Below are 12,895 nucleotides of genomic sequence, written 5' to 3' on the forward strand. Positions count from 1 at the left end.
CCTTCCTGTCATTTCTCTGCCTCTCCTTTCCTTTCCTCTCCTTTCCTTTCCTTTCCTTTCCTTTCCTCATTGAGTATTTTGTTCGCGAACATCCGGACATATTGTTTCCCAAGTAACCTGCAATTAATGTGCTATTGAATATCGGAGTCTCTAACGTACTTTTTATGAAAATGTGTTACATGCCATTTCTCTGAAAATGTTCACTCCAAAATCCAAAATTTCACGAATATATATTTCATTGTGATTGTACTGTATCATGTTATCATATTCTTTCCTTCTATTATTTGTTCAATTTTCAATCAGTTTATTTTTTATTGTAAAAAGTTTTTCTTATACATCTTTTTTGATTATTTAAATACTTTTTATTTAAATCACTTTGAGTTGCCTTTGTGTAAGAAATGTGCAAATTAAATTAAATTAAATTAAATTAAATTTTATTTTATTTTATTTATTATTTTTTATTTCCTGCACAGATTCTTCTCTATCCATGCTTACCTCTCAAGCATTGAGTGTGAAGACAAAAGTCTAATTTTCTTTTTAATTTTCTTGATAATTGTAACAAGGCTGCAAAAAGCTCCGCCCCTTGGTTACAGTTGCTAACTAACACAGGCTTTACATAGAATTGGAGATTCATGTGATAAGTGGCCTTCAATATAAGCACTTGTTATGTGGTACCTAACCCTAACCCTTGCAATGCATTTTTATTAGTCATTTTCATTAAAAAAATAAATAAATTAGATTCAACTGAATAATCCTGCCATCAGACCACATGAGGCTTTGGACTGTATTGAGAGTTTTTAAATGGCTTTGACCACATAAACACCAATTGAGTTTCTAATGAATTGACCTTCAGCTGATGCAGTGTAATGTTTGTGACTGATTTTAGATGCTTAAGTGCTCTCAAACAAGTCATGATGACTGCAATATCTTCAATCTGAGCACAATCAGGTTGGCTGGTGATTGTATCCGTGATGATGGTTCATTGTGATTAATAACTGACCAGCCCAATAGTTGATAGTAATTCATAAATCAAATTCTGTTTTTATTGGCAGGTGTTATTTATAATGAGAAAGATGCTTTAATATCATGAGCTGTGTTGATTGGCTCACTTCCAAAACTCCTTTTGTGAACCACAGATGTTGAAACCAGTTTTATTTTTGTGTCATTGAGATACTATTATAGTTGATGTTAATGTTTTGAATCGAAATATAGATATATTTTTGTTTATTGTTATTTTTTCTTATATATCTGTTTTGATTATGATTTTTTAATAACCATTTGAACCGCTTTGAATAACCATTATGACATTTTAAAATCACTGAGATACTATTATAGTTTTTGTTCCTATTTTGAATTTGAAATATACATTTCTTTACATTTATTGTTAATTTTTTTCTTATACATCTGTTTTGATTATGATTATTTTTAATAACCATTTAAACCCCCTTGAATAACCATTGAGTATGAAATCTGATTAAATTTTATGTTTTATTTTAGATTCACTGAGAAGCTATTAGTTTCTTTAATATTTTGAACTTGACTTTATTTATGTATTTTGATCTTTTTAATTCTTATTTGCTTTTAAAATGTATCATTATTAGAAACATAATTGCTTTACATTTATTGCTATTTATTTTCTTATACGCCTGATTTGATTAGAATTATTTCTAATACCTATTTGACCACTTTGAATAATCATTGTATAAAATTTGATAATGAAATTAAAATTTGTTTTTAAATTTAAAATGTTTTTATTTTAGTGTTATTGAGATATTTGAATTTTTCTTAACATTTTAAATTAGATTTTGTTTTTAGATTTTAATGACGTTTTGTTTTTATATTTTTTTATTTATTTTTTTATAAATATGTTGATGGTTTTTATTGACTGTTATTTTCTAGTTTATTTAGTATTCGTTTAAATACTTAAATTTAGACTAAACGGAAGTGAGAAATGTTGCTTTAGCAATTAGCTAAAATAAAAATAATTTTAAGATTTTATATGTTTTAGTTTATTTCGGGTAAAGTTTTCTGTATTTCAAGTTAATTAATTAATTAATGTATTTATTTGTTTATTTTCTAATTGGTTTTAGTTTTAGTTAACTATAATCACCCTGTATGTAGCACGAGGGTGAGCAAACACTTCTAATTTCTCATTTTTGTGTGAACTATCCCTTTAACCCGTGTCTCTGTTTTCTCTCGGTGTTGTCTGTAGGAGCACGATGAGGACCGTCTGACCGTATGAGATCCAGGAGAGCGTCGGCGGAGCTCATGATGGGTTTCCCGCTGTCCTCAGAGTCCTCTTTCTGTGCCATACCGCCCGGATGGATGATTAACACCATGACGATTCCCACCACCACGGCCAGGAATGTGGTCCACAGGTAGTAAGAGACGGTGATGAGACCCAGCCGACTGGAGCACTTGGCATCCAGCGCAGCCAGACCTGACATCAGACTGACGGAGAGCAGAAAAAGGCATGTTCGTGTCAAAACAATAGAGGTTTAACACAATTAGCTTTAAGTGTAGTTTTTTTTCTCCATACATTTGAATGTGTCCTGCTTAATCATATCATACCTGAGCAAAGAAATTATGACTATCATCAATTTTTGACAATGATTTAAAGGGAAAAAATGTCATTCAGTGTAATAATTGCTCACATACCAAAAAAAATATTTAAACAAGAATCATTAGATGATATTAAAAGACTCTTGTAAAGAGATTTAAGGATCACAGTGCAGTCCCCCAAAACTCATTAAATGTAATTGTAAATCTTTACCAATCTTTGCAACTATCCCTAGGTTTTACCCATATGTAAAAAATTTTTTTAATTAAAATATAATAAAATTTAGTATGATCACTTATTCTTTTTTTATAAAATGGTTCGTTTCAGTCCTCAGTTCTGATTGATCAGCATTTAACGAACTTGCTTCAAAAAAAGTAGCATATCAATACATGATTTTTTGGGATTTAATATAATTTGTTGTGTGATAACCATTTTATAAAAGCGGTTAATAAAAAAAATAAATAAGTCACGCTTTGCGTCATGCCTAACAACGCCCTTTAGCCCTGACTTATTCACAGAACAGCACAGCCTCTCGTACCTTATTGCTTATATATATTTTAATAAGCACAGGTCAGAATAAGTATGTTTCGTTTTTACATAAATATATCTGTTTTGCTAAATGACAATGGGACATCATTTCACCCATATTTTGACATTTTATTTTCTTTTAAACAATAAAGTAGACACTTTATTAGCATTTAATAGGCTTTCTGCATATAAAGTCTATCATTATTATATATTATTCGTTTTTTTGAAAGAAGTCCTGTGCTCGCCAAGGCATTTATTAGATCAATACAGTTGAACAGTAATATTGTGAAATGTCATTCAAATTTCAAATATGTGTGTTTCCTATTTGAATATATGTTAAAATGTAATTTATTCCTGTGATCAAAGCGCCTACAAAAAGCGGGACGTTGGGAACAGAGTTAAATATCTCACTACAACACGAGCAGTCAGTCAGTCATCCACACAAAAGCTGCCAGATTAACGTGAGAGAGAGAAGGTGCCCTCTAAACAGCTGCTCCATCAGCCACAGATTACATATTAATGAAATATATCGCTTTTTCTCATTCACATGATTTCCTTTTCCTGCACTGAATGGCTTCAGGTTTGATGATTTTGAGTACAGTAATGTTTTGATACGTACAGTCACAGATGCGGATGGTGAACTGTGAAGAGAAAGTGAAATGAATATTCTGGTCTCTCTTTTAATATCTACATTTTATAAGAAATAGCAACATCTTGACTTTTGCGTGACCAGAGGACGCTCTTTCAAACCTCAGGACTGCCAACTCATTTTAATACAACTTTTTGTCCTGCATTGCTTACAATTATTAAAATATCTGTTTTGATTATGATTTTTTAATAACCATTTGAACCGCTTTGAATAACCATTGAGTATGACATTTTAAAATCACTGAGATACTATAATAGTTTTTGTTCCTATTTTGAATTTGAAATATACATTTCTTTACATTTATTGTTAATTTTTTTCTTATACATCTGTTTTGATTATGATTATTTTTAATAACCATTTAAACCCCCTTGAATAACCATTGAGTATGAAATCTGATTAAATTTTATGTTTTATTTTAGATTCACTGAGAAGCTATTACAGTTTCTTTAATATTTTGAACTTGACTTTATTTATGTATTTTGATCTTTTTAATTCTTATTTGCTTTTAAAATGTATCATTATTAGAAACATAATTGCTTTACATTTATTGCTATTTATTTTCTTATACGCCTGATTTGATTAGAATTATTTCTAATACCTATTTGACCACTTTGAATAATCATTGTGTATAAAATTTGATAATGAAATTAAAATTTGTTTTTAAATTTAAAATGTTTTTATTTTAGTGGTATTGAGATATTTGAATTTTTCTTAACATTTTAAATTAGATTTTGTTTTTAGATTTTAATGACGTTTTGTTTTTATATTTTTTTATTTATTTTTTTATAAATATGTTGATGGTTTTTATTGACTGTTATTTTCTAGTTTATTTAGTATTCGTTTAAATACTTAAATTTAGACTAAACGGAAGTGAGAAATGTTGCTTTAGCGATTAGCTAAAATAAAAATAATTTTAAGATTTTATATGTTTTAGTTTATTTCGGGTAAAGTTTTCTGTATTTCAAGTTAATTAATTAATTAATGTATTTATTTGTTTATTTTCTAATTGGTTTTAGTTTTAGTTAACTATAATCACCCTGTATGTAGCACGAGGGTGAGCAAACACTTCTAATTTCTCATTTTTGTGTGAACTATCCCTTTAACCCGTGTCTCTGTTTTCTCTCGGTGTTGTCTGTAGGAGCACGATGAGGACCGTCTGACCGTATGAGATCCAGGAGAGCGTCGGCGGAGCTCATGATGGGTTTCCCGCTGTCCTCAGAGTCCTCTTTCTGTGCCATACCGCCCGGATGGATGATTAACACCATGACGATTCCCACCACCACAGCCAGGAATGTGGTCCACAGGTAGTAAGAGACGGTGATGAGACCCAGCCGACTGGAGCACTTGGCATCCAGCGCAGCCAGACCTGACATCAGACTGACGGAGAGCAGAAAGAGGCATGTTCGTGTCAAAACAATAGAGGTTTAATACAATTAGCTTTAAGTGTTGTTTTTTTTCTCCATACATTTGAATGTGTTCTGCTTAATTTTATCATATCTGAGCAAAGAAATTATGACTATCATCAATTTTTGACAATGATTTAAAGGGGAAAAAATGTCATTCAGTGTAATAATAGATCACATACAAAAAAAAATAAAAAATCCAGTCAGGAATATTTAAACAAGAAGCATTAGATGATATTAAAAGACTCTTGTAAAGAGATTTAAGGATCACAGTGCAGTCCCCCAAAACCCATTAAATGTAATTGTAAATCTTTACCAATCTTTGCAACTATCCCTAGGTTTTACCCATATGTAAAAAATTTTTTTAATTAAAATATAATAAAATTTAGTATGATCACTTATTCTTTTTTTATAAAATGGTTCGTTTCAGTCCTCAGTTCTGATTGATCAGCATTTAACGAACTTGCTTCAAAAAAAGTAGCATATCAATACATGATTTTTTGGGATTTAATATAATTTGTTGTGTGATAACCATTTTATAAAAGCGGTTAATAAAATAAAAAAATAAATAAGTCACGCTTTGCGTCATGCCTAACAACGCCCTTTAGCCCTGACTTATTCACAGAACAGCACAGCCTCTCGTACCTTATTGCTTATATATATTTTAATAAGCACAGGTCAGAATAAGTATGTTTCGTTTTTACATAAATATATCTGTTTTGCTAAATGACAATGGGACATCATTTCACCCATATTTTGACATTTTATTTTCTTTTAAACAATAAAGTAGACACTTTATTAGCATTTAATAGGCTTTCTGCATATAAAGTCTATCATTATTCAATACATGATTTTTTGGGATTTAATATAATTTGTTGTGTGGTAACCATTTTATAAAAGCGGTTAATAAAAAAAATAAATAAGTCACGCTTTGCGTCATGCCTAACAACGCCCTTTAGCCCTGACTTATTCACAGAACAGCACAGCCTCTCGTACCTTATTGCTTATATATATTTTAATAAGCACAGGTCAGAATAAGTATGTTTCGTTTTTACATAAATATATCTGTTTTGCTAAATGACAATGGGACATCATTTCACCCATATTTTGACATTTTATTTTCTTTTAAACAATAAAGTAGACACTTTATTAGCATTTAATAGGCTTTCTGCATATAAAGTCTATCATTATTATATATTATTAGCTTATTTGAAAGAAGTCCTGTGCTCACCAAGGCATTTATTAGATCAATACAGTTGAACAGTAATATTGTGAAATGTCATTCAAATTTCAAATATGTGTGTTTCCTATTTGAATATATGTTAAAATGTAATTTATTCCTGTGATCAAAGCGCCTACAAAAAGCGGAACGTTGGGAACAGAGTTAAATATCTCACTACAACACGAGCAGTCAGTCAGTCATCCACACAAAAGCTGCCAGATTAACGTGAGAGAGAGAAGGTGCCCTCTAAACAGCTGCTCCATCAGCCACAGATTACATATTAATGAAATATATCGCTTTTTCTCATTCACATGATTTCCTTTTCCTGCACTGAATGGCTTCAGGTTTGATGATTTTGAGTACAGTAATGTTTTGATACGTACAGTCACAGATGCGGATGGTGAACTGTGAAGAGAAAGTGAAATGAATATTCTGGTCTCTCTTTTAATATCTACATTTTATAAGAAATAGCAACATCTTGACTTTTGCGTGACCAGAGGACGCTCTTTCAAACCTCAGGACTGCCAACTCATTTTAATACAACTTTTTGTCCTGCATTGCTTACAATTATTAAAATAGTCTCATGAGTCAATAGTTGTCATACAGTAAGAATATAGAGGTATAAATGAATGTGGATAGCAGGGATGGGACAATCCTAAATAGACACCAGTTTTCTGTTGTTGTGTTTTTTGTGCATTGCAGCTGCAGTCAAGTGTTTGTGTCAGACACATGCAAACAAAAGAGCAATTTACCTAAAATCTCTGATGTGCAATAGCTGGTAAAATCATAACTAAAACACTATTTCAATGCTGTATATCCACTTTTTTATGGCCTTGGTTCTGTACATGTTTTACAAATTAATCCTTCAGTAAATCAAAGCCATAAGCAAAACCAACCAGCTCTGAGAAAAAAATGCTGCATTACAAACTTTGATTTAAAGCACAAAGTATCTGACAATCAGAAGTAAAGACAAAGTTACAAGATGTCTTTTATGAAAGGAATGAACTTCTCATCCCATGAATCACTGTGAGTGATGTGCACATTACTATTGATAAAAAGTTTGGAATATTTCGAATGTTTTTGAATAAAGTCTCTTATGTTCACCAAGGCTGCATTTATTTAATGCCATTCAGAGTTCGGGGGGACATTTACTGAGGAGTAATTTACTGAGAACGGAGTAATTTTGTTCAGCAAGGATGCATTAAATTACTCAAAAGTGACAGTAAAACTTCTGTATTACAAAATATTTATATTTCAAAGAAATGCTGTTCTTGAACTTTACATTCATCAAAAAATCCTGAAAAAAAAATATTCGTTTCCACAAAAATATGGAGTAGCACAACTCTTGTCAACATTAATAAAACAAAATGTTTCTTGAGCAGCAAATCAGCACATTAGAATGATTTTTGAAGGATCATGTGACACTGAAGGCTGAAGTAATGATGCTGAAAATTCAACTTCCATCACATGATTAAATTGCATTTTACAATATATTTAAAAAAGAAAGCAGTTTTTTTTATTGTAATAATATTTCACAATATTACTGTTTTTATTTGGCATCAAATAAGTGCAGACTTGGTGAGCATAAGAGACTTCTTTCAAAAACATTAAAAAAAAAATCTTAATTATTGTAGTGCAAGTCAATCAGAAATTACAGTACAAAATAATATAGAACTATTGTTATTAAGTATAAAAACAATCTAGTTTAAAATTCAAAACAAAATATTCATCTATATATAAGTAATTGAAGACTGTTGGGGAAAAAGTCATAATTGTTAGATAAAATGTTTTTATTTGTTTTATTCCTTGGCAGAAACACTTCTCAAAATTCCTAGGGGAAAAAAAGGTTAGATTTGTGAGATGTAACAGAACAATTCTCATAATTCTGAGCTTTGTTCTCAAAAAATAAAAATATGCAATTCTGACTTTTTATCGCAGAATTGCTAGAAAAAAAGTCACAATTAACATTTTTAATTTTTATTCCATGGCAGAAAATAAGCTTCCATAGCGGTTTCCATGACCTTCTCATTCTGATGCTAACATGGCACTGCTGATGTCAGGTCAGTGTAAATGGGCATGTTTGCATGCAGTCCATCCTCTTGTTCAAGGTTGTGACCCTGATGAGCATTGTGGGTAATCTGTATCTAGCCGCAGTGACGTTTCAATCTGGACTTGCGTGCTGATGGATTTATTAAGGAAATAGCAAATCTATTTCTCTGTCTCTTTATCCGCTCCTGTTGTCAGTGTGACTTTAGACCCTCGCTGACCTTTATCAGTGGAGAGGAAACAATCATCATCAGAAATATGAAGCATATGTTGAACTAGCATCATAATCTCAAAGAATGGATGCACAAAACACTGTAGTGCCAAAAAATGCACTTCACAATGCATGAATGTCAGTGCATTAGATCAGTGGTTCCCAACCCTGGTCCTTGAGGCACCCCAACACTGCTCATTTTGCATGTCTCTTTTCTCTGACACACCAATTTCAGGTCTTGGAGTCTCTACTAATGAGCTGATGACCTGAATCAGGTGTGTTTGATTAAGGATACATGCAAAACGTGCAGTGTTGGGGTGCCTCCAGGACCAGGGTTGGGAACCACTGCATTAGATGATAACGTCAAAATGACTGACATTTATTTTAATGGAACATTGTGCAAGCAATTTTTAAAGCAAAACACTTAAAATAAATTAATTGAAATTCAAATAGATAAAACAATAAATGTAGTGTACAAAATGAGGTGACGTTCAGACATTATTAAGTCTCTTCAAACAATTGCTTCGGTATGGCAAAAGTAGGAGGTGAGTCTTGCAGCAATGTGAAGAATGTCACACATATCGCCGTGTACATTGTTGAACAAAACAATGGCTGAATTAAAGTTTGCATAGCTAGAAGTGTTTGTGCACTTGTAGTAAGTAATGTTATGTAATGCCTACGTTTTGATGCACTTTCAAGGTCTAAAACAATTATAACCCATTAAAGTTGAGTTTCTTGGACAGCTCTAATTACACATACTTTGTGTTTGCAAACACCTTGTGGCTTTGCATGGCATAACTGATAGCATCTTTATATATAATTGCATGTTTCTGATGGATAAAAGGATTTAGGGGAAGATAAGACGTTCACATGTACTTTTAGGGCAAAAATGATGCCTTTCGTGTCTCCTGTAAATGTCACATCCCACACATCTCCACAGAGAGTAACGCACACAGCCTCTTTTACTGTGAGAGGGAAGAAAGCCTGGCCGACGCAGCTTCATCAGCATCATCTCGCAGTCAGCGGCTGATCGTACGCCTCAGTGGGTCGACTTCAAAACAACAAATCCCTTCTGAAGCCCTGAGCCGCCAAAACAACAAATCCCCTCTGAAGCCCTGAGCCGCCTGACAGCCAGATCAGCAGCGTGACGTGACCCGAGATTTAGCTTCCACAAATATCTGCATACACACTCAAATGAAGCGTGTGGCTGGAGAGATGGCAAGAGAAACAGGACAGCTGCCTTGATTTACCTCTCTATAAACTGTTTTATGAACTCTATTTCACTTTTTTTTAAACAAAAAATAAACAAAATTGATATAGTGTGTGTATTGACTGGCAGTGTTGGGGAAAGTCACTTGCAAAAGTAATGCATTATAATATTGCATTACTCCATAAAAAGTAATTGCGTTACTTATTTACTCATAATTGAAAGTAATGCATTATGTTATTTTTGCATTACTTTTTGTCACCTGGGCTGGGCCTGCTTACGGTTTTTTTTAATAACGAAAAACTCAAAAGTTATATTTTTGGCCTGCCTCTGCACCTCACTCCCAGTTTCTCTCAACACAGGACAGGAGAGCTCAGTCAATAAATAGGAAAACTAAGAAACTTGCATTACTTATTTGAAAAAGTATTTAATTTAGTTGAAAAAAAAGTAATCTGATTATGTAACTCGCGGTACTTGCAATGCGTTACCCAAAACACTGTTTACGTTGGTCAAAACAATATCAAATAATTAAAAAATTGTTACCTGTTAGATCATGTTTTGAATAAAAATAGGCAGAAAGTTACTGAGCTACTGAGTCACATATTATCACATAAATTATCACACTTATTGGAGCCTGCCACCAAAACTAATAATCACAATTGTTTTGCTTAACCTATTTATGTACAATTATTCTAAAAAAAAATTTAATGTCATACAAAAAAATGTCATTGGTTTGAGTAAATTGTACCATTATAGAATTGTGACTTCACATGTGTAATTTAGGAGGTGAAAATACTGTGAAATTACAAATGGCATGAAATTTGAAAGCGTAACAACTGAAGGTCTATGAAACGTCAGTCAATCAAGCATTTTTTTTTTTAAATGGCACTTAAAGTTTTGAACTAAAATATTATTGCAACTATAGCCTTTGAATGAATAAAAATGCATATTTTTCAATTAAAGTAAACTTAGAGAGTGTGGGCCGCTTCTGGTGCTTGGATTTGTACTTCAATAATAAGGTCCAAGTTTGAGAATAGCCTACGCTAGAAGTTATTTATTTTTTTGTAATGCATTTTTTCCCTCTCTGTTTAACAGCATTAACTTGCAATAAAAGTCGTCTTCCCTCAGTTAGATTAAATTATTAAATGTTTATTGCGGAAGAACATTGTTTTGGGCGTCACCTGAGTGGTGCTGCTGCGGCGCCACTATTTTGCGCGGATGAATGTGATGGCTTGATGTTTACGGATCGGCGTATCAACGCAAAACAGTGTTGCCAGACGTACGATAATTATCGTATTTGTATGATAATTTTGACCTCTGTACGATGTACGATCAATAATCCCATAATGTACAATAGTTCGAAATTTCAGAACATGTTTTTTCCAAAGTCAACCTCATCAAAACAAAGCCATGAAATTGGTTCATTACAGACGCTCTAAATGGGTTTGTGCACACCTCAGGACCCTCAACATCTGGCAACACGCAGGATTCTGATGACAGCGACTCAGAGGTGGAGTTTGGACCTTCCCACAAGGTACGCCTATGGCCCTATGATTTCCGCGATGCGGAAAACACGGATGGAATTGCGGAATCCAGTCAACGGAATTTACTGTATAACGCGGAATGTCACGGAATTTGCTTTGTATGAGGAACACACCAAAATCGATATCTTGTGACTTCATTAGAGTTCAAGAGAGAAGATGATTCATGAATAAATAATTATTTTGTGTCACATCTTTTCAATCAAACCTTTGACCCAGTTCTCAAAACTCAAGTTCATCTCACAGATTCAACGACCAACGATTTTAATTGAAAAATGACTTAAATATCGGTTTATGGGCTTATGGTTGCTTGAAAGCATCAATTGCGTTGAAAACACTGACCATCGTATAGTCTTCAGATATTTCTGAGTGTTTCTGTGTGTTGCTTTCACAGAGGAAAGCTAGTTTAGATCAACATGAGAATGAAAAAAAAATGTTACAGATCTCATTTTTATGTGCACACTCCCTGTGGTATAACTGTGGTATATAACTGTTTTAATAACTTAAGTTTTCATTGAATCTCGGTAGTGTGACAGAAGCATCTCATCGTTGTACAATCGAACTTGATTACATTTATCAATGCCAAACAACACAGATGCAGCACAAACCATTCACATGTGTCATTCAAGGCAGCGGCTGAGCTGAGGTTCACTGCAGTGTCAAATCCCACATGATCTACAGATGAATGGAATGATTCTGAAATTGTTTTCAATGGCTCCAGTGCATCTCCTCTCATTGTTAAGGAGGTCACACTCTCATATACAGGATCATTTGCAAGGTTTATCATATGCGCCTCTATAGTAAGGCTTTGTGCGTTGAATAGTTGACGTGATTGGTGTAAATAATATAGATTATCAAAGAACAAAGAAAAATGATTTGGTATTTTTCACTGTTGTTTACATCAGGCCTTGAATTGAATTGAGCTGAAAAAGGACATTTGTGTCTTCAAATTTGTATTTGGTTCATTGTTTTCAAAAAGTGGACCTTTTTTATTATTCCACCTAGGGCTGCACGATTAATCGAATGCGATAGTCATGCACATCTTATCAGTAAAGCCGGTTCTGTGATTAGTAGTAAATCTCCATCACCTGCTTTCAGATGGAGCAGCATTTACTACACAGAACCATAGTTCTCTGACAAGCTACGCAAAAAAATCACAGACGATATAATTGTACGATTATGAAATCGAAGAAATCGTTCGCGATAATGACAGCTGTTTGCGTAGCTTCTACGGCTACGGCTCTGTGTAGTAAATGCAGCTCCATCTGAAAGCACGTGAAAATACCACATTTAATAACATGTTTTTACTCCAAACTCACTTCATAACATAAAGTGTTTGAAATAAATCCTTCTGTGAGATGATGTGGCTTCTTACACAGAATAAGGCACGCAACTATTTCATAGTATTCTAAGCAGTGGGGCTGCACGATTAATCGAAATTAAATCGCAAAGGCGATTTGGCAGAAGCTGCGATTGTCATGCGTATCTTTCAGTGAAGCACGGTTTTGTGATGGAGATTTACTACTAA

The 12,895-nt window shown here is 33.1% G+C and overlaps 1 protein-coding gene across 1 annotated transcript in view; it reads right to left on the reverse strand.

Moving 5' to 3' along the window:
* Positions 1–12,895, reverse strand: part of slc1a7b (solute carrier family 1 member 7b) — a gene marked incomplete at its 5' end in the record, with an annotated part of 64,526 nt that overhangs the window by 20,417 nt on the left and 31,214 nt on the right. Inside the window, one exon of the mRNA XM_016574848.1 lies at positions 4,899–5,114. Within this exon, the coding sequence (XP_016430334.1) occupies positions 4,899–5,114 (216 nt within the window). The remainder of the gene's footprint in view (positions 1–4,898; positions 5,115–12,895) is intronic.

Source organism: Sinocyclocheilus rhinocerous, unplaced genomic scaffold, assembly GCF_001515625.1.
Source record: "Sinocyclocheilus rhinocerous isolate Xijiao unplaced genomic scaffold, SAMN03320098_v1.1 scaffold3248, whole genome shotgun sequence".
NCBI classification, from domain to species: domain Eukaryota; kingdom Metazoa; phylum Chordata; class Actinopteri; order Cypriniformes; family Cyprinidae; genus Sinocyclocheilus; species Sinocyclocheilus rhinocerous.